Raw genomic sequence first — 27,946 nt, 5'->3', positions numbered from 1 at the left:
TGTAACTACTTACATTTACTAAATTACCTCACTTAAGCACAATTTTGAGTTAGCTGTACTTTACTTGAACATTTCCATGTTTTGCTACATTTTTCTTTTTACACACCTACATTTATTTGACAGCTGTAATTATATATTTACATAAGATTTGATATACAAAACCTATGACCAGCTTATAAAATATGATGAATTGTTAAGATTAAACTGCCTTACAGTAGGCCTATATAGAGTAAATAAAATTACCTCCACCACGACCAACTAAACCTTTAAAATGCTGCTTACATGTTTATGCATTAGTAAAAGTAATCCAATAATACAATATGTAATAACACTGATAGGGGCCATTTTGCTGCCTAATGAGTACTTTCACTTATGGTACTTAAAGTATTTTGTATTTTGCTTAAGTATTATCACTAGAGTACAATTTTGAATGCACTTTGAATATAGCTGTGCAATTTCTACCATCCTCTTAAAGGTTTTCTGTAAACACCATACCAAATGAGTCACTTTATTATTATGTCTGTTATATATTAAATATTAGAACTGTCCACCACTTGGTTCAGAAGTGTGATAAAATTGAGTTTGCGTTAGCTGAGTTGTCACTGATCAGCCTTTAGGGGGCGCGTTGATCACTTTTCTTGGTTTGGGTCTATGGTTTGTATCAGCAGATTCAAACATTTTCTCAACTGTAGAAATTTGACCATTAATAAAATGCAGTCGTTTACTCACTTAAAATAGATCATTTTAATTATATTTACAGTGTTGTATGCCGATGTGGTGGCTTCCGTGTTTTAGTATCAGTAACCGGGTTTGAAGAAAGTGCCGATCAGGAATCGTAGGCTGCATTCGCATACACTGATGGAGAACAGGCGAGGCTTTCAGGTTGGTTATGCGATGGCCGCTCTCTCAACAATATAGGGATTTTAAAGCGAAAATAATGGATTCGTCGCTCGCAGAGGCGTGTTGTTGTTTTGACTAACTACCGGAATGATAGCGGCATCGTTTTAGCTCGTAAGTTTTGCTTTGGCGCTGGGTCGGAGATGTCCCTTTTCTGTTAGGGAGTCAGTGTTTTTCTTGTTCGTCTCCCGGGCCTGGCTGTAGCTGCCTACACTGTAGCGGCGGGTTGCTACTTTCGGATGAGCGGGCAGTAGGTCTCAAAGAGGTGGGATCTGAATTTAGGCAGAAAACACGTCAGTAGAGCCTCGAAGAGAGGTGCATAACATGAATGTTACTGATAAAATGTTGTTGATGTGGACGGCGGGTTAATAAGATCAGAGTTTTACTCCTAACTAGATGTTCTTGCTAGTTAGCATTAACGTTAGCCAACGGCAACTTGCCCTAGCTAAAGCGAGAAGACATAAGTAATTTAACATCAGTAAACGTTATCTAACGCAAGAGCTACCGATGATGTTGTTCCTACGGAATAGTTCGGAACCCGTATTAACCTGCGTTTAACATGAACTCTGTCTTGACTTTGGAAAACACAGTTTCTTTGCATTTTGTTGGTGCAGCTAGCAGGTTGCTAGCTGAACTAACTGATCAGTGACGTAACGCTGGTCATTGTTTTGACAGCACGCAGCATCTTAGTCGAGACTGAAAACGTCCTGATTATTATCCTTTTTTAATTTATTTTTTCCGCTGCCTTGAAAATTACTATTAACAGACAGTTGTCAGAAAAACTTAATGTTTGGCTAACTGATGTGACGCAGCTTATCGTTCTGTTACGTTACCATACAGTGTACCTACTGCCAGCGGCCAAACATACTTTGGCTGTAATTACTGCAGCATTTCAGATCAGTATAGCTCTCTACTCTGCAGCTAATTTGTTAAAGCTTTACTCTTCGTGGTGATGGTTTTGACGTGGTAGCTGCTGCACTGTCTGAAATCATGGTTTTCCTTTGACACTCAGTTGTAGGATGGATCCAGACGGTGAGGCAGAAACACAGAAAGCTGTCAGTTTGCAGTGGAAGAGCTATAAACTCGTCCAGGACCCAACCATTCGGAGGGTCACACAGAAAGTCTACAGATATGATGGAGTGCATTTCAGTGTGCCAGTGAGTTGAATTCCAGTATTTTTCTCTATAATGTATGTGCCTAAAATTGTGTCTTTGAACTGCAACCTGTATAATTTTTACAGGACTCTGGATTTCCTCCTGTGGGTGAACTGCGGGACCCTAGACCCAGAAGACTATGGTCCAGGTATACAGAACTGTCCCTGCCAGTGCCGAAATTTAAGGTGAGACTCGCTGGTTGACATTAATTTCACACATCCCAGCAGCTTCATCTATTGGAATGACAAGTTCGTTTCCCTGATGTAATTTTTCTTCTCAGCTTGATGAGTTCTATGTGGGTCCCATACCCCTCAAGGAGGTGACCTTTGCTAGACTCAATGACAACATCAAGGAGCCCTTCTTGGCAGAAATGTGTGCCAAATTTGGTGAAGTTGAGGAGATGGAGATTCTGTTTCACCCCAAGACCAGGAAACACTTGGGCCTGGCCAGGGTTTTGTTTACCAGCACCAGAGGAGCCAAGGACACAGTCAAGCATCTGCACAACACCTCTGTAATGGGTAACATCATTCATGCTCAACTGGATATAAAAGGTAAGCTGTAACACATAATCTGAAGCATCTTCAAAGTATGAGCTAAGTTATTACAGTGATGCTTCAGACAATTTGGGGTTAACCTTATATTTGTACAGTGACAAAAAATAAGCCAGTATAAACATGTAACACATTTGAGATTTTGGTTTAAAACTGTGTTTATGTCCACACAAAACACATTGAAACACTGTTAACACAAATTGAAATATAACATAAGCCAGTTTTGTTTTTTTAAACAAATTTGTGTAGTGTGTGTCTCCCCAAGGCTGCACAACTCTCTAAATTTGTTTTTTTATAATTGCAAAGTTTAGGAGATTCTTACTCTGCGCCTTGATCTTTATACACATAGTAATACCCATAGTGAAGCAAAATCATGGGATATATGTGCCAGCTTTTTATTTCATTCAAGAAAGAGCTGTATTTTTGAGAAAAGTGTGAGTTACTTGCTTCTTGCCCCGACTTCCCACAAACCTTAACTGAAATCTGTTAATAAGTTTTGAGATATCATGCTAACTAAATGGCCCGACAAGCAAATGAGACATACTGGCTCTTGGTGGAGGCAGTTAAACCTAATGGAGTTTGCCTTGAAAACCTCATTATAAGTAGATACTGATTATGTCTGTGGTGAACTCATTTCACACCCTGTATTTATTTTTCTGTGTTTTTTGTTTTTAACCCAGGCCAGCAGAGGCAGAAGTATTATGACCTGATAGTAAACGGGTCCTACACTCCTCAGACAGTGCCCCTGGGAGGCAAGGCTTTGACAGACAGGCTCCAGCCTCAGGCCCCAACACAGCCACAGCCTGACACGGTATTGTCACAGCATAATTGTCACTTCAGTTATTTAATGATCATCTAGAGTTGATATATAAATGGATATTAAGAACACTTTGAGTTTTTCAGTAGCTTTATTCTTAGTCATTACCTGAGTGAACAACAGGTACTACATAGAGATATATATTTATATATATATTTTTTTCTGCACAGTCATCAGAAATCAGGCGGAGGCTCTCCAGTGATCTTGCAGTTTTGGCAGCAGGGGTCCAGGCCCTCACATCAGGAAGCATCACCCCTTGCTCTGCGGATACTGGTTACAGTGATCAGCGTCTGGACACGCCCCCCTCTTCCATGACAGGCCCCTACACCCCTGGCTCCTCTGCTTCATCTCAGGGGGGTGGAGGAACACCTTACAGCTCCAGATCTGGGACGCCTTTCTCACAAGACTCGGGCTTCACCGGCGGCAGGTTAGTTGTTAATGTTTAGCATATAGAGAGTTTCATGTCAGAATTTTACCTTTGCTTTATTGCTGTCGTTATCATGAGGCAAATTCAGGTCCCTCAGTCGAAGCTGAGACACTCGACATCTTTACCTATACATTATCAAATCATAATTATGAGTATGGGACCTCAAGAAATCATTTCATGTATGTTATTTATTTGTCTTTTTGTAAATATTTTGTATTATAATAACTGCTAATAACAATTGTACTACTTTGAAAATGTAGCTATAATTCTTCATAACTTATCTGCAAATTTTTAAACAACTCTCATAATTCTTTTGTTGTCTTCATATAAAATTTATCTCAGCTCACACAGCAAGAGTAATTGCTCCCGGGTTCTTTGCAGTGGTTATGTTGCATGGACTGCATGTTTGAACAGTGCACCAATGTTTGCCACCATTACATTACAAAACAAGTATTTTAACATTATGTTCTGCATAGAACATTCTCTTGGTACAACTTACAGTATCTCTGTTGGCTGAACATAAATTGCTAAAATAACATGAAACGGAAATTTTGGAGTTTGTGCTTTTGATCATTCGGATCAACTGGCAGTGGTGGCATAGCTAGTCGGTGGAAGAGTAGTAGTCGGAGACTGTAGTTGCATGTTTGTGAATGTCAATCATGCTTGGGTCCACAAAATAATAGTTTAAAATCTACCGCATTTGTGTCCTGTAGGCATACTGGCTACAACACTGGCACTTTGGGCAGCGGCTACCCTCCCCAGGACATGCTACCTTCCTCCTCCTCGTCTTCTGCAGTCTCATCTACTGTCGGAGGATACAAAGTGTCTCGTTACTCTGAGGATGCGCAGGAACCTTCAGTGTATCATCGAGGTCGCCCTATGTACCCTCCAACCACATCGTACCGTCCCAACGAGCCGCCATGCTACCCCCCATACCCCAATGTTGGAGGGCCTGGGCCACACATCGCGCACCACTCCTCAATGCCTCCGCCACCTCTTGCCACCCAATACGATCAGCCCCCAATGTCAGACAGGGACCGTGACAGAGACTCAGGGGGCCGCTATGGGGCAGGGGGGATTGGCTCCAGGAGGTCATCTTACCACCACCAGCAAGACACAAACTCTTCTTCAAAGTACCATTCCCATCACTCCCATCACCACTCAGATCGCAGGGACGAAAGGGGGTACCGGCGAGACAGCCTGGGCTCCCGATCAGGTGACCACAGCCACCAGAGGCACCGCAACCATCACCATTCTCACAACCACCATGGTAGCAGCCGCAGAAGGAGCAGCCATGACCAGGACAGGGACAGGGACAGAGACAGAGACAGGGATAGAGACAGGGACAGAGACAGTGACTACTCCAACAGCTCTGACCCCAGATACAATTCCAACTCCCATCGCTCTTCCTCTAACAGCATGTCTCCTCCACCCTCCTCTTACTCTGCATACTCCTCCTCCAAAGAGCCTGCCCCAGCCCCTTCTCAGGGTTTGGACGTTTCCACCCGTCAAGGGGGCACAAACCTCGCAGAGAGGGGCTCTCTACCTTCGGTAAGTGCTGACAAAGACTACCACGCTGGTCACCACAGTACTCTGCCTCCTCCTCCCCCACCGCCACCTCCCCTCCCGCCAGCCTCAGTCATCGCAGCGGCTGTAGCTGAGACACTTGGAACACTGGACTTCAACCAGGACAGTCCAGCACGTGAAGAGCAGTGGACAAAGCCCAAACGCCGTCCCAGCACCCCACCTGCACCGCCGAAGACACCCCCCCCACCTTCTTCCCCGCCCCACCCCACCATTGCTTCCCCCTCTACATCCCCTTCCTCTACCTCCCTCCCCATCATCTTCCCTCCTCCTCTAGCTCCCCACTGCCCCCTCAACGTGACTCCTCTTCCCCAGAGCCAGATTCCACCAATGAGAGTTTACCGTTTGTCTACCACAGCAGCAGCCTCGACTCTCGTATTGAGATGCTCCTAAAAGAACAAAAGGCTAAATTTTCTTTCCTTGCCTCTGATGAGGAAGATGAGGAAGATAGGAAAGAGGAGAAGCAGAGGGGCATACGTGGAGATGGAGGAGAGCGAAGAGGTGGGTCAGGTGATGTAACAGGAGGGCACACAAGTGGTAATCAGGTGGGAGACAATGGGGAGAAGGACCACAGGAGGAAAGGGGAAAGAGACCGAGATGGCCACAGAGGAAGGAAACGGGGAAAGGGGGGAGAAGGTAGGAAGAGTCCCACTGTACTTACAGCAACCACACCATCCTCTTCCACCTACTCTTCCCTCATCCTGCCCCCAGAGGAACCCCAGCCCCAGGTTGGCCTCAGTGGGACTGGAGCTTTGCAGGAGGAATCTTCACAGGCTGGATCTGCTGATACACGGAGCAAAACAGGAGCACACACACCACCTTACAATGGACAGAGTCAGGTAAGATCAGTAGTGTGTAATGAAACTTCAGGGTTCAGACTGTTGGGCCTCAACTGCATTTTGTTCTGACAAAAGTTGCATTCGTCTCACTTTGTTGTCAAGTGGTATTAAACAAAGTAGCATAAAGGCAGCTTATTATTTTTTAGAGTAGGGCTGTAACATTGTATGGAGTGGGCACCTTATTGCTTTGGTTAAAAACAACCCCTAAAAAACCCAGTAATGTTTCATTTATGTATTTTTTTTGTAAATGGAAATGTTTTTGTTGTTTTTTATTATTAAAAATGCACACACACAAAAGAATATGCACATACAAATCTGCAAACAAAGGACTATTTAGTGCAAAGGAAGACAAAGAAAGGAAAGAAAAAATAACATCTTCAGTACACAGAAAAACACAAATATTGTACACATCCTAAGACCTATGTGTATGTTTTGGTTTTTCTTTATCGCAATTTTACTGTATTATTTTGTGGTTTTGCATTAATATGCTATTTTCTGACAGTACACTTCCTGATTCTGTGGTTGTGAGTTATCTTTGAAGCCCCACTTTGAACATGTAGTTAGCAGTGAAGATGGTGTTTAAACACTTAAGCAATTTCCCAACTTAAAACAGTAAACTCTTTGTTTTCTTTCAGTCCTCCCCTCATTCCTCAGGGGAAGACATGGAGATCTCAGATGAGGAGGAGGAGGAAACAACCATAACAACGGTGACCACCCACCAGCCCTCAGTCATCTCAGGTTCCTCACCCTCTTCATCCCAGGCTGCCATGCCTTCACAAACAACGGACCCTTCATCTTCACCCCCACCCATCTCTGACTCTGCACAGCACTTTGGCACCTCCATTCACCCTCCCATACCTTCCTACCCTCCTCATTTGCCTCCTCCACCTCCCCCTGGTTACTCCCTCCAGCCCCCACCTCCCCCTGGGATCCCTCCCCTGCCCCACATGGAGCTGCACCCCGAGTATCCTCCTCCCATGCCCCACCACATGTATGACTATGCCACCTCCATGGAGCTGATGAACCAGTACAGCGGTGGAGCTCCTATGTCCTTCCAAATGCAGACCCACATGCTAAGTCGCCTACACCAGCTCCGCATGTCGTCATCCAACGACACCCCTGGCCCCGGTGAGGCAGCCACAGCAGACTACACCTCCTACCATCTCCACTCTATGCCCCCACCCCACACACATCACCCCTACATGGACCAAGAGGGTAGCGGGGCGGGCTCTCATTATGACCAGGACCACCGCTACATGCCCCCACATGCCCTACCCCTACCCTGACCCCCACAGCACTCAGATTCCACCCCCTCCACACCATGGTATCCTGCCTCCCCATACTGGCTGGCCGCCGCACGTCTTACCACCACACTACCCCTCCTACATGCCCCCACCTGGCTATGGCACCATGCTGCCCGGGGATGGAGACGAGTACAGGGCTCCAGGGGAGGAGATGCCCATGCTTGCTGAGAGTCCACATGAAGCCACAGTGCAGATGGTTCTGGCCACTCTGATCCAGGAAATGAAAAACATCATGCAGAGGGACCTGAACCGCAAAATGGTAGAGAACGTTGCCTTTGCGACTTTTGACGAGTGGTGGGAAAGGAAAGAGACCAAGGCCAAGGTAAGGAAGACTAATCACAATAGTGCTGGTGTTTTTGTTTTTAATCTTGCTGTTCTGTTTTTTGTGTGAAGGTAAGAAATACTGCTTTATCCACGTCTTTGTCCCTTTTTGGGGGTTTGTTTCATTAAACCTCTTGACTAAATCTCTCTAAAATATCCTTTGCTTCAGACTGATTCTATGTTCAGATCAAAAACTGCCATAAACATCTTTACTTGTCCTTATGTGCGTTGTTGCTACAAATTTTGCTTTCTCCATTTTCAGTTTAAAAAGACTAAACTTAAAGGATCTTGCTGCCTTATAAATAGCAAGGGGGTGTTATCCTTTCCAAATCTGACACTACTTGATGGCAGTTTGAATTTGCCTTCCTCATTCTCAGTAGCAAGATGATGCCGCTGACCACATTGATAAGGTATCATTGTTATACTGTGTAATGGTAAAAAGGAATAAATACAAGTTGTAAATGTATCTCTGCTCTAGCCTTTCCAAACAATGGTTAGGGGGGTGTCTGCCTTACGGGATGATGAGAAAAAAGAGGAAAAGGTCAACCGTCCTCGGGAACCTCTCACGTCACTTGTGGATTGGGCAAAGAGTGGTGGCATGGAGGGATTTTCTCTCCGAGGAGCACTACGACTGCCTTCCTTCAAGGTAAAAGCACAACACTGCGGCAGATCTTGGACTGTATCTCCATGTTAACAGCTCATACTGATTTGATAAATTAAACACCTACTGATTACATACACACACTAGCAAGTGTCAATTTTACAGTTAACAAGAAATGTATCACCATCATTGCATGCCCCCCAGTTTGAGCCATTGTTTTTTATTTTGCATTTTAAAAGAAAACGTTCCCTAACAGTACTGGTCCCGGATTAAAAATATAAACATAGATTTAAAGTACAAAAATATTGAAAAAATGCTGTAGTGTTTGGTATTGTGCGAGATTTTGAAGCTTATGGTAGTTGTCAAGAATTTCCAGAACCGTTAAAATCCATTCTTGGCTGTGTTTCATTGATTTTTAAAAATTATTGTTGGTGTCCAATTGTGCAGGTGAAGAGGAAAGAACCTCAAGAGCTTGAAGAGGGAGACATGAAAAGGCCGCGGCCCTCGACCCCACCAGACGAGGATGACGAAGGTTTGCTGAGCTGATGTTGAAAACTTTAAAAGGAGGGTTGGATTAATAGGCCTGCATATAACCCATAAACTGTTGTCTTGTTTCCAGCTGCTGAGGGGAGAATGCCAGTGGCAGACAGGCATGGAGCTGAAAGAGACAACAAGAGGAGGAAAAAGAAGCCAAGAAGTCGTAAACCTTGGGATCTTGGCAGTGAGGGAGAGGAAACGTCTGATGGCTCCTCAACTGAAAAGGTGTGTTTTGTTTGATTTGTTTTAATTCAGTCTTTTCTTTTTTTGTTTTAAAGCAAACAACAGAATAAAACATAAACTCAAGAACAATAACACACACAAGGTACACAAATAAGTCCTTTGAAAACATATTTTTTATCAGATGTATTCATCAAACAGCAGGCTTATTAGTATTATATGCAAAATATATGAATGTTTGATGCATATGTCATGTAAGTAATAAGTAGTTAGATTTTTCATTTGCTTTGTATTAACAAGTTTGATAAGAATCATGTTCTCACTCCTATTGATTGCTAGATGGCAGCATTTCACTGTGATCTTTTAGTGTTGTAACTACAACCTTTTTGATGTGTAGGAGGATGAGGAAGAAGAGGAAAGTGAAAAGGAGTCTGATGGTAAATCACAACCTGTAATCTTACTACGATGTCTTTATTTCAATGTTTACTTTAAATTAAGCCAGTAATGAAACCAAATATCTTTTTTCTTTTTCTTTTTTTTAGATGATGCCCTTAGTGCTGATAGTGATGATGAGAGCCTCTCCTCGTCCTCTGATGGCTCTTCCTCTTCAGCATCCTCATCTTCATCTTCCTCTGAAGATGAGGATGAAGAGGAAGGAGAGAGGGCTGAGAGTGAAGGGTCAGACACCATGGATGAGTCAACCATGGACAGCACAACTGAGAAAGAAGATGACCGGTATGAAGTTTAAAATTTTGTGTTTTAGTTTATCTTTGAGCATTGCTCCTCAGAAACACATTTTGTCAATATTACATAATTAAATGTACTTTTCATCATGTCATTATTGCTGGCTCAATTTCTTCTTGTGTTTTTCTCAGGGAAAATAATGCAGCTGCTGTTCCAAAGGCAGAGGTCAAAACAGGTTAGTCCTCATCAATATAATTAACAAATGCATGTCACATCAACAAATGAAAAAATAAAGATCATCACCATCAACCATGAAGGTTAACCATTAAAGGAGGATCTTGACAATTTTTGAGTTTATAAGGGGTTTACCTACACTCTTTGGACTGTTGCTACAGCTACTTAACAGCTTTAAAAATAGCAACAATTGGAAAAGCTATGTTAAGTGCATTGTGTTTAGTTTGGATTAGTTGTTAAAAACTCTTTCTCTCAGGTGAAGCCAAGGACAGCAAGGCAGATACAACAACAGCACCTACCAAACGTCCTCCTTCGCCCCCATACCCGCGTCCCTCGTCGCCTATTGTTTTTGTGCCCCCACTCAAGAAACGCAGGAAGACTGTCTCATTCTCCACATGCGAGAATGACAGCAAAACACAACTGCCGACTGCACCGCTATCTCCATCTCCCTCACAAGTGGCAGGTGAATCTCCCCTCCTCTCCCCTGGCAGGCCTCCAGACTTCCCCGTCACTGCTGTCCCAACCCCCTCAGCTCGTCCCACTCAGGGCATCCAGCTTCTCCCCTTTGCCTCCAAACCAGGTGAAGGCAATGCCCTCATTGTGCCCCCATCTGGACGAACCCAAGACTCTGATGAGTCCAAAAAGGGACCACCTGTTTCTCCTCAGACCACCCTTGTCAAATCCCCTGGAAAACGGGGTGCAGGCAAAGACTCCCCCAAATCTCCCGCTCCTCCTGTTATGGTGTGCCGCACTGTGCAGAATCTGCCATTGGATCATGCCTCTATGTGCAGGATGGCCTTCGAGGAGGCCCCTCCTCCACCTCCTGTCAACAAACGGTCCAGAGGCAGGCCTCGGACAACCAGCTTGTCTGCTTCTTCATGTCACTCCCTCAGAGAGGAAGACGAGGATGAGGAAGAAAGTGAGCAGAGGTTGAGACTCAGAGAGCAGCTGGGAGCATCAAGCCTCCTGCAGCTGGCCTCAGCTTCAACCACTGACCTATCTGTGTTGGCTGACGTGGCCCTGAAAATGGACCCTAACGCTGGGGACTCAGAGGAGACAGAGACATCTGATGAGGCAGAAGAGCAGAAGATGGAAGATGATCTCTTCTCCCCAGAGACACTGGCCCTGGTTATAAGCCCTGAGGGTGTAATTGTCCTGATGGAGCACAACTACTGCAAACCCCCTATTCTCCCAGTACTACCTGGTACCAAAAGGACTTCCTCCAAACAAGACTCCTCTGTCTTGCTCCCAGCAGACCTCAACACTATTTCTGGGGTGCTTGAAGCACCAGAGGAGGTCATTGGTGAGGCGCTACCAGCCAGGGGAGATACAGGAGAATACTTATCTGCAATGGGAGTGCTTTGTGAGTCTGAGGATGTTGGCCAGGCTGCAGCTCTACCTCCATTGTCAAAGAAGGTCATGGTTGGCAAGGGTTTCGAACTTGAAAAGGACAAGAGCAAAAAGAGGAGAAGAAAAGACAAAGAAAACCTTGAGGTTCATCACACAAAAAAACAGAAGGAGCAGCCAGACAAGAAACAGAGGAAGCGCAAACTAGAGGTGCGTGGGACTTATGGTTTGTTGTTCCTGTAAGTGTTTGTGTCTTAATCAGACAGTGTGTCACAGGTAATATGGCAGTGTTACAATGTGTCTGACACAATAGAAATATGACTCATTTGTAGGTCCAATGTTAGATTCCTGTAATGGTGGCACATAAACTTTTTATGTTTTTTGGTAATGTCATCAGGTTTTTCACCAGGAAATGGGAATACCAACATGCTACAGCACTACAATATATTTAGATAAAAAAGTTCAAAACTGTTTTTAAACTGGCATGACAAGATTTATATTGCCAGCATTGTATCTCTCTGTGTGATACATGGTGGATTCTGGCTGGAGGATGTTTTGGAGCAGCAGGCAGAGCGGCAGAGATGTGGCCCTGTGCTCCTTTCTACAATAACAGTAATCAGAATCACTGCCTCAGTGTTTTATTTGAATGTGTCCAGTTGGTGTTTATCAAACATCAAGCTAATGTCAGCCTCCGTCCTATACTTGTGCAGTGAGTTTTTCCTCACACATGCCAGGCTGATTGTGACTGACTGATTAAGCCATTTGCCTCCAACTGGAAAAACAATTAGAAAGCTTTCTGTTTTGCAGCATGCTCTTGCTCTCAATTAATTACTGCAAAACAAACGTACAGTGCATGATCAGTTTCGTCTGCTGAACTGAGTCAGACAGATCCTGAAGCATCTCTTTTCGTGTTATCAATTTATTTACCATAATGGTCCGAACAGTAACCTGCCTCATTAAATGTCTGGTCATTGCAGTTTAGAACAGCACCTGTGCTTGTTCCCCATGAAAATGAATGTTATATTTCATAAAAATGTAATAGTCCTGCATACATACATGCATTTTGGTAAATCTTTCAAAACGTAAATAACTCTTAACAAGATTTAGCCGTTGGTTCTTAATATTTTTATGGACCACATAGCTGAAACTGTCCAATAAATATGTCGAAGCGACTTAATGTATACAAGATCAGTATAAACCTTAGTGTAAACCTTAAACACACTAGAAACTAAAAGGCAACAATGGATAATTTCTTTTGCTTTAGTGTGGATCAAGGAAACTGAACTACATGTGTGAACTCAGCCTTAGTGCTTGTCCATAGTGTTCATTCACAGTTCATTAGTAGTAATATTCCTCTTCCTATGCGTAGGACTCAGACTTTGAGGAAGACGTGGACGTAGAGGAGCTTGAGTCTGGGGAGCTGTCCAGCTCAGACACAGAGGACGAGGTGGTTGAGGAGGTGAGGAAGAGTGAGCGCCTCTTTCTGCAGGAGGCAGGGTTAATGTCATCCCAGCGCTGGCCAAAACCTATCCCAGCACCCGAGCCATCAGCCATGAAGTTTGACAACCGCAGTGAGTTTGAGCAGATGACCATCCTGTATGACATCTGGAACTCCGGTCTGGATGGCGAAGACTTGATGTTGCTGAAGAAGACTTATGAGAAGCTGCTACAGGACAACCACAGCTCTGACTGGCTCAATGATACTCACTGGGTCAGCCACACTAATATCCTTATCAATGACAGCCTTATGTGTGATTGCCATAGAATTGAACTCCAGTTACCAATCTCCAAACAATCTATGGCTGTTCTCAAATCAATTAGTAGCATACTTTAATATGATTTTTTCTTTTTTTAAGGATAAAATGTGTTATGTCTTCATATTACTGTATGGTTTCCTGCTATTGCCCTTGACCTTTGAGCTGCACTAACCAATTTGCCGAACCCTCGGCGTAAGAAGAAGAACGCAGGTGGACAGCTTCGTGAGCATGTGACCGGTTGCGCGAGGAGTGAGGGCTACTACGCCATCAGCCGCAAGGAAAAGGACGTCTATCTGGACCTGGACCTGCCCGAGCAGGTCATACGAGAAGTGGAGAATGTCGACAGCTCGGTAGGCATACTCCCAATTCATTCTGACTCCTCTCTGATCCTTTGGTCTCTGTAGTATTAGTAAACTTTTTTTTTTCTCTTTACCACCACCATGCCTCTGTTGGGGGGATATGTTTAACAGCGATGGACTCGAATGTGTGGTTTTTCAATGATTTTGCTAATTAATTTTAAAATATTAGCTTATTTAGGTCTGTTGTTCTGACCTTATCGAACTAGCAATTTAGAAACTCAGCTAAAATACTGAAGATACAGTAGAAGGTTTTTAAAACAATGCAAGAAAAGTCTTAACTATAAAGGAGAGCTTAACAAATACTGCTCTTTTTAAGTTTGGTTGGCCCATTTTTTACAAAAGGAGTTTGCATCAAGCATCAGGCTGAGGTACTTAAACTCAGCTTTTTGAGTTAAAGTTCACCATTCCTTGTTTGGAAAGTTGAGACACAAAAAATCCAAACATGGTTCCAGATGATGTGGAAAGAATTATATTCCAATGATTACTGAATATGGTTATTATAGACGGTTAATATGACGCTTGATAGTACCCCTTTGGAATTTAATTGGCAGGGAAGTAAGTAATTACAATTGGCGCACAGTCATTTGACTCAGAAGTCTAGAGGTTGCTCATAATTAGACGATACAGTAACTTATGGTTGAACACAGCACATTAAATTAGATACAAAAAACTTCATGTCATAATATCATAACTTACATACATACAGATTAGTTTTCCAGAATTACATATTCGCAACTTTCTGACGTAGAACTTGACCACTGTGCAACCCTAAAATGCTGTTTTTGAGATGGTTTAAAGATTTTTTTATTTTACCTTTATTCTACCATGAATATTACCATTGAGATTCAGAATCCCTTTTACAAGGGAGTCCTGGCAACAGCATAACAATTTCACATAAAAGAAACAAGCAACAGACTTAAAACAAACAACAGATTACGACAGTCAGTTATCAGCGTTCAGTAACAGGACATGTGCATTCAGTGGTCAAGTAGTCCTTAATCCTGTTTTTATAATTATAAAACAGTAGGTTATAGATAGATGTACATTTTCTTTTGTTAGTTAAACCAGTAGTACACTATCTAGGGTTTATTTTTTAATTGTAAGTATTTAGAAAAGCTGATATGCTATCTTACATTAATTCTAATTATTGCCTCAGATTAAATCCTGTTTTTGTGAATCAGTTTGTGCTGCATCTCTGCAAGAAAGGTGTTATACAAATAGTTATTTTTATTAAACAAAATGTAACATTTTACTGAAAATGAAAGGATAAAACCCTGTTTGCACAAATTATACAAGAAAATCTAAAATAAATTAATGTGCGTTGAAGTGGCCTGGACTGATAAAACTGTGTTCAGTGAGACGGATGGCTAACAGCTGTTTAAAGTGCTCAACAATTTGGAAAACACTTGGTTTTATTTGCTGGAGAGCTCCACAGCTAAACTGGCACCTATAAACATTTGGTTTAGTAACATTTGGAGGTAGACTAGGTTTCCAAAATGTCACACGTTTCCCACTTGGAGTTAATTTACAAACAGCATACTTTGAATCAATCAAACAAAATAATGCTGACCCCTCACATCCTGAAAAGCTTCTGGAGGGATAAACATTTTATATCTCTGCTCACAAAATCCACCAGATTCAAAAGTGATTTTGAAACCCCAAACCCACTGCTACATATGCATACCATGTGCCAAGTTTTATTATTACTCACTTGTCATTTTCTCTTTCTCTCACTCACATTTTTCTTATCCCTTCAACCTTCCCAAATGTAGTCATTTTTCAGCTGTCATTTTCATCATTTTTCCTATTTTTATCTATCTGTTACTCTTGTATAATTTTGGGAATTGACGTTTATTGGGTCACATGAGGAGTGACTGCCTACATATGGCACACACACATCATGATGCACTATCCATGGTGCCTTGTAGTCAGTTATTATTCACACACTGTCAGATTGTTCTTAGGGAAGTATACAGTCAGGTCATTTGCAAACTACCGCTGATTCACACTACTTTTGCTGTGGTTTTGTGCTGGAAATCTGCATAGTTGTGTTGCGTTCCTACGCAAAGCTTGTATTTGCCGGTAATGTGTTTTCCATTCTGCTTTTGTGCCGTGTCTCACTGTCACTATGGAGAAAAACATGTCTCTTTATAATCAGGCACACACAATTCAGATTTTTCGTTACCCTTGGCTTATTGTTTTGATGTAACCTCAATGTTTGTAGAGATACAGTATCACCTACTTGGCACAAAATGAGATGTAATTGATCAAAGTAGCCCAGCAACTTTGAGGTATCCGCTCTGGTCTGAGAAGCGTTTGCACATGTCCCAGGTACACAGTGATGTGTTTTGGCCTACCTGGTGGTCTGACTGTGGACGAGTAAACATTGGAAACATTTTCAAAGCACAGACTGTGCTGTTCTTCAGAAAGGGTACAGATAATATGTTCCTACTAAATCATAAATCATTGTTAAACAGTTGTTCAGGTTGATCATTATGAACTTTGAACACCACCCTCTGTCAAGTCAAGCCAAATTGAATTACAAATCACATTTAAAAACAACCCACACTGACCAAAGTGCTGTACAGACCAGAGCAGGTAGCTAAAATCACAAATGAAAGAAACACCAACATAAACAACACTCCTGGACGAATGAGGGACTACACCGTCTTAATGAGTACTGTCAAGTTAAGTGTAGCTTATTAAGATGATTATGAGACGGTGGATATTGCACAGCAGTAATAGAAGTGTGTGTGTATATATATATATATATATATATATATATTGCACAGGAATATAAGTATTGCACAGGAATATAAGTATTGCAATGATGTTAATGATCCAATGTCCAATTTAGTGACTTAAGGTCATAGAGACTAACACTTAGTGGGAAGAGTTAAAGAGTTTGATGGCCACAGGCAGGAATGACTTCCTGTGGTGCATTTTGTGGGGATTAGTCTTTCGCTAAAGGTACTCCTTTGTTTGACCAGCACATCGTGGAGTGGGTGGGAGACACTGTCCAAGATGACATGTAGTTTTGCTCCTTTCTGACACCACCGCCAGAGAATCCAGCTCCACCCCCAAAATGTCACTGGCCTTACGGATCAGTTTGTTGAGCCTGTTAGCGTCCGCTACCCTCAACCTGCTGCCACAGCATGCAACAGCATACAGGATAGCACTGGCCACCACAGACTCATAAAACATCCTCAGCATTGTCCGGCAGATGTTGAAGGACCTCAGCCTCCTCAGAAAATAGAGGCGGCTCTGGCCCTTCGTGTAAACAGCTTGAGTGTTCTTAGCCCAGTCCAGTTTATTGTGAAGAGCTGTATGCATCCTTAACGTTAGCATACAGGTCCAGTGTCCTCTCCTCTCTAGTAGGACAACTCACATACTGGGTGAAATTTGTCAGTGTTGTTGAAACACTGACATGGTTGAAGTCACCTGAGATCAATATGAGTGCGTTCGTGTGTTGAGTCTGGAGTTGGCGGTGTGAATGGCATTGCACGCCGATGCCGAGTTAGCAGAGGGGGGGATGTAAACAGCCACAACAATGGCATGTGAGAATTCATGTGGCAAATAATATGGCCGGAGTCCCACAGCTAACAGTTCAATGCCTGGGCAACAGATACTCTGCTTGATAGTAATGTGACCAGGGTTACACCATCTGTTGTTGACCAGCGCAGCAAGCCTGCCACCTTTCCGCTTACCACTCCAGGTGCGATCCCTGTCGGCCCAAACAGTCTGAAAGCCATCGATGGAAACGTTATGATCCAGGATATCCTGGTGTAATAATAGTAATAATTAAATCTGACCAGAATGCACCAGTAACAGTAACACATTGAGGGGAAAAAAACACGGTAAATTGATATATATCTTTTAAATTAAATTGTCTTGTTTGAATGGGCCAAAAATGTAACTGTAGACTACTGGTAGGCCTATTTCTAACATAATTTAACCATCTAAAAGTGAAAAATAGAACCATAGATATTTTAATTAGACTCTACCTCATTGATCGCCATGATCTTAAAATTGTAATAATTCTCTTCCTCAGTTCTTGGTTTAACCCTCATATGAATCTCGAGATTGCAAAGAATCCGTTGATACCAAACATGTCATACTAGCTTACTTGGAAAGGGGCTAAATATCGCTACAAAATCTTTACCGCGAGGTCCGCGACACCTCAGTGTCAAATGATTGCTTGTAATAATTTTTAGCCACTTCATGAGCTCACCTTGTCTCACGTCCTCGGTACCTGTCTCACCTGCCGCTGCTCCACTCTCAGTGGCTGATTCTGAAACTGAGGGCCATATGTTTCATGATGTTAAGCTTTGCCTTCAATCTAAACAGCTGCTGATATTAGCTTAAACCATTCTGAAACTGTGTTAGTTGTGCTCACCTTTCTTTTGAAAGAAATAAGTCAAAAGCTCTTTCCTTCCTTTTTTTCTATTTTGGTACCCTGATCTCCGTTTCTTGGGGAACGATGTTACAGTCCACGTTGGTACTCCAGCATCAGCAGCCACTCGGCTCGATTAGCTGCCTTTAGCGATGAATCCCAAGAGTAGACTAAACCATTTTGCGCCTTTTGTAAGGGGTGAGAGAATTACTTAGATTACTTACTTAAAAAATTGCAAACAAAAACAAACTTGTCATTCCAGGCTTTTGGAGGGCCTTCCCCCCATTGGGGCCCTTAAATTTTATTTAAAAAAGGGCTATCAAAAAAGATGAACACACACAAAAGAAAAATAAGTGCCGGTGTTTACTGTGTTTTTGACCAGGTTTTGTCCACTGCAGAGTTAATGTCATCTTTGTCTTGTCATTAGCACCATTATTGTTGTTTCTATGACCCTGTGACAGCCCTGCTAGCTACAACTACGCTCACCTTTCCACGTCTGCTGCAAGCCATCTCCAACATAGATGTTGATGTGTAATTTAATCCATATATTTATTACTATTGAAAAAAATATCAAAAGGACACATTTATAAAATAATAATGTTGTTAAAGTGTTATTAAGGATATAAGGATTATCTTTTTATTTTTAACAAGGCATGAGCTATAACAGCCATTGACTACACAGGTAATACTTGTTAAAAGGGTAAATTCATCATTGGTTTTGGTCTTTTGGGGGGATTCATTTATAAAGAGAAATAAAAATGTAAAATAACAGCAGGCACCTGCATTATCTTGAAGAAATTACATGAAATAAGGCAAAAATAGTAGGTTTAGGACCAAAGACAGAGCTCCTTTGTTTTGAAATAATGAGCTTGAGAAGCTTCATCTAACAGAATCTGTATCATCTTTTAAATCAGTTCTGAAAATGTTATTTCATACATTTGGGCTTCCTTCATGATTTGCAGTAGGTTTGACATATATACTACAATTGTGCTGTTGAACAGCGTTAGTTTAACTTTGTTCCCTTTTAGTTTTTACATCTTGATTTGAGTTGTTTTTTGTGTTTTGCAAACTTTTATTAAAGGTTCATCCAGTTAACGACAACTTTGCTGATATCGTGTATAAGAAACACAATTCAAAGTTTTCAGAATTCATATCCTGCATTTGTTGATTGTGTAATGCTTCATGATGCAGTAATGAAGTGGTTGTTCCTACATTTAGTTTAGTATGCATTGTAGAAACAGAAGAGAAACTTGCCTCCTACCTCTTACCATTTACTTGAAGTCTTATGTCTTCTCAGTGGTGTGTATCGAAATTAACTTCACCCACACTAACATGGCTATTGCACATTAAGGTCAAAGTGCTACTCTGGTTCAGTTTCCTCCAGCTCAAGGCAATATGATAAAATGAGATTGTGTCACAGGCCACTTTGTAAAGCTCTTTGCTGTCTGTTTCCTGCCAGGGAGCTAACCGCGTGCTATCAGAGAGACGTTCAGAGCAGCGCCGCCTCCTCACCGTCATCGGCACCACGGCTGTCATGGACTCTGACCTGCTCAAACTCAACCAGCTTAAGGTACAGCCAGTTACAGCCACGGTATCTCATGTACCCACTCAGTTACAGTGGTGTGCAAAAGTGTTTGCCCCCTTCCTGATTTCTTATATTTTTGCATGTTTGTCACACTTAAATGTTTCAGATCATCAAACAAATTTTAATATTAGTCAAAGATAACACAAGTAAACACAAAATGCAGTTTTTAAATGATAGTTGATGTTATTATTAAGGGAAAACAAAATCCAAACCTACCCTGTGTGAAAAAGTGATTGCCCGCTAAACCTAATAACTGGTTGGGCCACCCTTAGCAGCAACAACTGCAATCAAGCGTTTGTGATAACTTGCAATGAGTCTTTTACAGCGCTGTGGAGGAATTTTGGCCCACTCATCTTTGAAGAATTGTTGTAATTCAGCCACATTGGAGGGTTTTCGAGCATGAACTGCCTTTTTAAGGTCATGCCACAGCATCTCAATAGGATTCAGGTCAGGACTTTGACTAGGCCACTCCAAAGTCTTCATTTTGTTCTTCTTCAGCCATTCAGAGGTGGACTTGCTGGTGTGTTTTGGATCATTGTCCTGCTGCAGAACCCAAGTTCGCTTCAGCCTGAGGTCACAAACAGATTGCCGGAAATTCTCCTTCAGGAGTTTTTGTAGACAGCAGAATTCATGGTTCCATTTATCACAGCAACAGTTCCAGACCATCACACTACCACCACCATATTTTACTGTTGGTATGATGTTCTTTTTCTGAAATGCAGTGTTACTTTTACGCCAGATGTAATGGGACACACACCTTCCAAAAAGTTCAACTTTTGTCTCGTCAGTCCACAGAGGATTTTCCCAAAAGTCTTGGGGATCATGAAAATGTTTTCTGGCAAAAATGAGATGAGCCTTAATGTTCTATTTGCTCAGCAGTGGTTTTCGCCTTGGAACTCTGCCATGCAGGCCATTTTGCCCCGTCTCTTTCTTATGGTGGAGTCATGCAGTTCTTTGGATGTTGTTGTGGGATCTGAAGAAGAAAAAAATTAAGACTTTGGAGTGGCCTAGTAGAGATAAGTTGAGCAAACTGTTTGCGAATGTTTATTCAACATCTGTTGCATAATAGCTGAACCTTGGATTCAGATGTGAATTTGATACAGCATTCTAGTGAGGCTGACAGACGAAGAAGAAGAACAAAATGAAGACTATGGAGTGGCCTAGTCAAAGTCCTGACCTGAATCCTATTGAGATGCTGTGGCATGACCTTAAAAAGGCAGTTCATGAGAAAAAAAAAAAAAGAGGAGGACCCCTCTTCCATTTACAACCAAGGAAAAGCATAGTGCTTTTTAGCTTGTTGCCCTGTGTATAATACAGAGAAAACTCTGGCATGCAAAAACACTGAAAACAGGAGTAAACTGCTACCCTAGCTTTGTCTACGGTGCCTTCTGACAACTTCAAAGCTAAATACAAATTGCATGTGTGTGTTTTACACATGTAGAAATTGCGAGACGTTGTGATTTAATGACCAGTTTGCTTACACATTAGAGCTGTTCAACAAAAGCTGGACCTGGTGGCTGCATGCAGCATCTCAGAAGTCTTTGTGCTATTCAAGGCTAAACATGTCACAGCTATCTCTGTGTTGAACACGCACACATGAAATCAGTCTCGGTCTTCTCTTCCCTTCACCAGCAACTCCCTAACGAAAGGGTGGTGGCCGTTTTACACTAGAACTGTGACAAATGCAGTAAGAATCTACTTAGAAACTGGGTGGACAACTAAAAATGCATATACGTAAATCAGCATTTTCTGCTTACATGTGCATTGTACCAGGCTGGAGTTTCATGACAATACAAAGTATATATTCATCTCAGGGCCTGCATGCTTTGGACATTTTTGCCAAGACCACTGTTAAAATTAGTCTTTTCTGTCCTTTTGTAGTACCGCAAGAAGAAGCTTCGTTTTGGACGCAGCAGGATCCACGAGTGGGGCCTGTTCGCCATGGAGCCCATTGCTGCTGATGAGATGGTCATTGAGTATGTGGGTCAGAACATCAGACAGGTAATGCTTCCAGTCTTTTTCAATCTGTGTTGAACCAGTGATGATTTTTTCCAGACATCTCAGTATGTTGTCCTAATAACTGTTTCATGTAGTGATTCAGTTATTCAGCTACAAAATCTGAAAGCATTGCATTAAGAAGGGTCCATTATTCCATTATTGGTGCATTCTAATATAAAGCACTGTAAATATGACAGGAAATGAAATGTTACTCATGCACCTTTACAGGTACCTGTATGTTATAGTTGGTTCAGTGTTCAGTGAGCAAATGTTTGTGTGTGTCGTGTGTCCAGATGGTAGCTGACAATCGAGAGAAGCGGTACGCACAGCAAGGCATCGGAAGCAGCTACTTGTTCAGAGTGGACCACGACACAATTATAGATGCCACCAAGTGTGGCAACCTGGCACGATTCATCAACCACTGCTGCACTGTGAGTCTGAACATCCTCAGTCAACACTCGTCCATATCTGCCATGTTTGTAGTTGTGGGTCATAGCTGACACATGACTAATTTCATTGTAATTTATTTCTGGTTGCTCATCAGTGTCCCATTGCTTTGTTCCTCTAGCCAAACTGCTACGCCAAGGTCATCACCATAGAGTCCCAGAAAAAGATTGTGATCTACTCAAAGCAGGCTATTGCCGTCAATGAAGAGATCACCTACGACTACAAATTCCCCTTGGAGGAGAACAAGATTCCTTGCCTGTGTGGAACAGAGAACTGCCGTGGGACACTGAACTAGTGGACGCGCTTCAGTTCCTCACTTTGCAACGGCCAGCCAGACCTGGACACCTGGTTCACCCTCCTCAGAGTGTATTTCGAAACAAAGCCACCCTCCAAAAACCCCCCGCCACTCCTCCGGATGGCCTCACAGCCGTCCTCACAATACCCAGGCAACAGAGACGCACACACTTGCACTTTTCAACTTGATAGTTTCACAAGCCAGTGAGTTACCTGGCATGTGAATACTATGAGGGGGCCTCTGTTTTAGCTTTTCTGTGGCAGTATTATTTTACTTGATTGGGTAATATGTTCCAACCAAGTTGTTCCATGGAGACAGGCATGAAAGGTCTTTCTATTTCCATGCCAATATCCGTTTGAAGGAAGACAATGAAAACTGAAAAACAAAATGCTGGTATCACGTAAACCACAGCCTGGATCACTCTTCCAGTGTCAAATCCCTCCCTGTAACCACCGACCCACACAGATCTGCACACAGACGCACAGGAATATCAGTCAAATTCAGGGTTTTTAAAAGCGCTTGTTAAGGGCGCACTTTTAAGATGACAAACTTCAATTAATTTGGTCTTCAGTTATGCAAGATTTCCAAGTGTGAAGATTGTTTTGGAGCTTTTTTTTTTAAATTTCATTTCATAGTATTATATAATAATATTACTGTTGCTGTTATTAATGGTATTTAGTTGCATTAGCTGTAAGCATCTTACAGTGAAATGAGCTTCAGTGTACCCACCCACTGTCCTTAGTGGCTTGTGGTTCACCAGCCCTATAAAACTGTCCCTTCTCGACTGCGTCACTCTCCTGATTTGTCACAACCTTCTGTCTGGATGAGAGTAAAGTCCTTTGAACTATTGAACCCAAAATCAAAAATACATATTTTTCCTCTTACCTGTAGTGCTATTTATCCGTCTAGATTGTTTTGGTGTGAGTTGCCGAGTTTTGGAGATATCGACCAGACCTTGTTATGAACAGTTCCATATAGAAACTATTAGTAGAAAGAAAATAGTCCCTACATGAAAATGCTCACAACAAATCTGTGGATTATCTTGAGTAGCCGGGTAATTTTTGGAAAGAGACATTGCTGTTGAGTTTTTCAACAGCAGTGTTGGCGCTTTGGGCACCACAAGCCGAGCGCCACATAGTCCCATTATATTCAAAAATTGCAGACATCTCTACGGGCCGATATCTCCAAAATATGGCAACTCACGCCAAAACAATAGATGGATAAATGGCACTACAAGTAAGAGGAAAAATATGTATTTTTGATTTTGGGGTCAATTGTCCCTTTTAAAGCTATGTCAACAAAAGAACTTGAGGAGAGTTCGTTGTATTTGTTTGACAGGTTTACTGTTTGTTTGTGTTTAGTTGTTCCTTCATGGAGTTCTTGTGTTTTGTTTCAACAAATGGCAAACTGCAAGTTCTTCTGTCTTCAGCCGTTAAAGCAAATATTACCACCAAACTCCTGCAGGTCCTAGTAAAAATGTGCAGTCAGTGTTTAACTTAGTCACTCTGTGTGCTACAAATGTTTTTAAAAGGCACATTTATTTGATTAGATCAGGTCTTTTCGAAGGTTTAGTTTAGTAAAGTTTAATTTTTCCCCTGTTTTGTGGACCTTTCCAGAATGCATTAGTATGTTTTTTATTTGAGAGTGTGGAGTCATTCGCCCTGTACAAAACATCCCTCCCTGAAAAATGTATCAGCTTAAGGCAAACAAATGTCCTGCTTACAATCTGTTTGCAGTGTAGATGGGTGGAAGGTATACATAGATAAGCCTCATCAGGTTTGTGATACGCTGCAGACAGTGGGATGTATATGGCCCTTGTGTTGTGTCTCTGGTTTTCATATGGCTATGGCCGTCCAAGGTTTAACTTTCGTTTTGAATTTTTAACTAGCAGAAGACTTTTTGTTTCGTTCCGTCTCAAACAGGAAAATCTTTAAGATATTTTTTGTTGCAATGAAAGCCTTTCAGTACAAACCAACCCTCTTTACTACAGGATAAAAAGATGAAAGGAAAAAAAAATCAAAGTACATGTAAATATTGTAGAGGTGTTTGTTTCTCGTAGAAACACACTGATTTCAAGCTGTAAATATGTTGTTCCTTTTCCTCTCTCCATGAGGAGGAAACATGTACATACCTTCCATTCGTTTATTTTTTATTGTTTTTCCTTTTAATTTGATTATTTTATTATTTGCAATATTTCTCTTGTATTAATGCGTTGGATCCTTTATTAATGGTGCATTAAAATATTTTTTAAATAAATGAAAACCTCTTGTTCTTAAATAACTGTGTCCTACAACTGTTAATAGCACTGGAGTTCAGCCAGTGATTATATAGACAACTATTAGTGTCTGTTGTGGAAACAGAATTATGGTTTTAATTCTCTACTTACAATTGTTAATAAACAGTTGTGTCAGGAAAGGTCTTCCACACTGTCTAAAGAATCCTGATATTCACAACACTGTATGGATCATCCATTGACCCAGGTAACACAATGTAATTTCAAATTAAGAATAGAAAATTATTAGGAAGTTTTTGTTGTAGTTGTATCTTTAATGCACCTGTATCTTAGCAGGTTGTGTTGTAATCTGTAGGAGTACATTTTTCCTGTCTTCTGAAAGTTTTGCTTTACAGTCTTTACAATGAGGTACAGTCTATGGCTAAAGCCTGTAGGCAGGCTGTTTAATAATTAAAGGGCCAGTAACCAGTCCATGACTTTTACCAGTTATGGTACTTTACAGTAGAATTGTCTCCTACTTGAGAGTCTTTCCCCCTGTATGAAATTATATCGTAATGCCTAGCTTTGAAGTAGCAAAATGACCAAAACACATCCCTCTTGTTAACCTGCTCAAAAGATCCTCTGTGCTTTGTCTCATAGTAGCGCTTTACATTGCCACTTTTAATTATCGCCACGGTCTCGGCCCATATAGCAGGTAACATAAGTACTGAACACGTCACCATTTTTCTCAGTAAATATATTTCTAAAAATGGTGCTATTGACATGACATTTTCACCAGATGTTGGTAACAACCCATGCAATCCACACATACAAAGAAATTGAACCATAGATGTCCATAAATTAAGTTATGTATAATAATGTTAAATGACACGGAAAAGTATTGAACACGCTTCCTGAAATTCATTTAATACTTCGTACAAAAGCCTTTATTGGTAATGACTGCTTCAAGACGCCTCCTGTATGGAGAAACGAGTTGCATGCATTGCTGAAGTGTGATTTTGGCCCCTTCTTCCACACAAACAGTCTTCAAATCTTGAAGGTTCCGTGGGCCTCTTCCATGAACTCTGATCTTTAGTTTTTTTCCATAGATTTTCAATTGGATTCAAGTCAGGTGATTGGCTGGGCCATTCTAGCAGCTTTATTTTCCTTTCTCTGAAACCAACAGTTTCCTTGGCTGTGTGTTTGGGATCATTGTCTTGCTGAAATGTCCACCCTCGTTTCATTTTCATCATCCTGGTAGATGGCAGCAGATTTTTATCAAGAATGTCTCTGTACATTTTTCCATTCATTCCTCCTTCAATTATATGAAGTTTTCCAGTACCGTATGCTGAAAAACAGCCCCACACCATGATGTTTCCACCTCCAAACTTCACTGTTGGTGTGGTGTTTTGGGGGTGATGTGCAGTGCCATTTCCCCTCCAAACATGGTGTGTATTATGGCATCCAAAGAATTCAATTTTGGTCTCATCTGACCAGACTATATTCTCCCAGTGTGTCACATGCTTATCCAAATGTTGTGCAGCAAACTTTAAACAAGCTTCAACATGCTTTTTCTTCAGTAATGGAGTCTTGCATGGTGAGCGTGCATACAGGCCATGGCGATTGAGTGCATTACTTATCGTTTTCTTTGAAACAATTGTACCTGCTAATTCCAGGTCCTTCTGAAGCTGTCCACAAGTGGTCCTTGAACAACTCTTCTGATAATTCTTTTCACTCTCCATCTTGCGAGGAGCACCTGGTCGTGGCCGGTTTATGGTGAAATGATGTTCTTTCCACTTAAGAATTATGGCCCCAACAGCGCTCACTGGAACATTCAAAAGTTTTGAAATCCTTCTGTAACCAATGCCGTCAGTATGTTTTGTAACAATAAGGCTGCAACTGTCTTGCACGAGCTCTTCGCTTTTACCCATCATGAGATGTTTCTTCTGTGAAACCTTGGTCATGAGACACCTTTTTATAGGCCATCAGTTGGGACTGAACCAGCTGATATTAATTTGCACTGACAAGGGGCAGGATTGCTTTCTAATTACTGATTGTCTTGGCTTTCCATGCCTTTTTGCACCTCCCTTTCTTCATGTGTTCAATACTTTTTCTCTGTGTCATTTAACATTATAACACATAACTTTATTTATGGACATCTATGGTTTGATTTCTTTGCATGTGTGGATTTAATGAGTTGTTACCAACATCTGGTGAAAATTTCATTTCAATAGCACCTTTAGAAACATATTTACTGAGAAAAATGGTGACGTGTTCAATACTTATTTTACCTTAATGTTTTAAAATAATGTTAAAAATGTAATAATGTTAAAAATTTACAAATCGCCTATTGAGTACAGTAGATAGTATAATAACGTATAATAAGAGTTTTACTCTATAAGAAAGTTATCATATCATAATGCGTTGCCATAAGTAGTTCTGGTGGGTAATAATTTAGTGGAGTAACCAGTCTGTCATTTCTATTATTGTAATGTCTGTATTGAAGCTGATTCCCAGTGGATTTTGTTCTAGAGCGTCGTATCTCTGAAGAGGTCTAATGTCTTACAATCGGAAATTAGTGCTGAAATACATCAAGATATTCCCGCTCTGACTCCCAATTCGCAAGACTATTTCTGTAACCGGTTTTGTTAGTTTTGTTCTGGTCTGATAGTTTGTGCGTATTTTCCGAGCTCATTGCACTGGCTTTTTGTATCTTTGTTCCTACTTCTATTTTAATTCATTTTTTATTTTGTTTTAATTTAATTTAATCTTATTCATTTTTTTCATTTCATTATTATTATTTTGTTCTCTTTATTTTTATATTTTTATAATAATTTATTGTTTATTTTATTTAATTTCGTTATTTTTTTACCCCTCCTTCTTTTATTTTACCTTTTGTTATTTTCAGTACTTTTACTCTTCTCTTTACATTGTTATTGTTTCTGAGATGGGTAAATGCCAGTGACAGTGGGTTCCTGACAGAGGAACCCTAACGTGGTATATGTATGTGAATGTTGGATGCGATTGTATTGCAGATGTGCCAGAATGGTTTAAATGGACCACTGATGCTGAGCACTCTTTTGAAACAGACTCTATCAGACTCGTTATGAGATCCTCCTCTCTACACCTATCCTCACTATTGAACGCTCAGATAAATCACTAGCTGTCTCAGTGGTTCAACAGGAAGATGCTTGCATAGTGGAAACTACAAAGTCTTATTTCCTCATTGACAGAGTTCCTACAATGCACCTGCAACTTCCTGTTTAGAGAAACATTAGAGGAAGTGCTCAATTCTTGTCTACAAAGACTGGATTTCAGCAAGTGACGATAGGAAAGGGAGGGCTGGAAAAGCTTACAGCTCAGATGGTGACCTGAGTTGAAAAATCTCTATATATCTGCATGACAAACATCTGGCAAGCCTTT

The 27,946-nt window shown here is 41.4% G+C and overlaps 1 protein-coding gene across 1 annotated transcript; it reads left to right on the top strand.

Moving 5' to 3' along the window:
* Positions 1 to 870: 870 nt before the first annotated feature.
* Positions 871 to 24,588, top strand: setd1a (SET domain containing 1A, histone lysine methyltransferase). Its single transcript, XM_044181102.1, is given in 23 exon segments — positions 871 to 1,011; positions 1,910 to 2,054; positions 2,138 to 2,236; positions 2,332 to 2,602; positions 3,283 to 3,413; positions 3,590 to 3,846; positions 4,560 to 5,677; positions 5,680 to 6,269; positions 6,905 to 7,530; positions 7,532 to 7,895; positions 8,373 to 8,540; positions 8,943 to 9,027; positions 9,115 to 9,257; positions 9,610 to 9,649; positions 9,755 to 9,947; positions 10,088 to 10,131; positions 10,387 to 11,687; positions 12,847 to 13,201; positions 13,403 to 13,584; positions 19,446 to 19,556; positions 21,453 to 21,572; positions 21,863 to 22,000; positions 22,138 to 24,588. Coding segments are annotated over 22 exon segments (6,648 nt in total). The 5' UTR covers positions 871 to 1,011; positions 1,910 to 1,916; the 3' UTR covers positions 22,312 to 24,588.
* The last annotated feature ends 3,358 nt before the right edge of the window (positions 24,589 to 27,946 follow it).

This window comes from Siniperca chuatsi, linkage group LG21, assembly GCF_020085105.1.
Source record: "Siniperca chuatsi isolate FFG_IHB_CAS linkage group LG21, ASM2008510v1, whole genome shotgun sequence".
NCBI lineage: Eukaryota > Metazoa > Chordata > Actinopteri > Centrarchiformes > Sinipercidae > Siniperca > Siniperca chuatsi.
The sequence above is the reverse complement of the archived record's forward strand: the minus strand, read 5'-3'. Positions and strand labels throughout refer to the sequence as shown.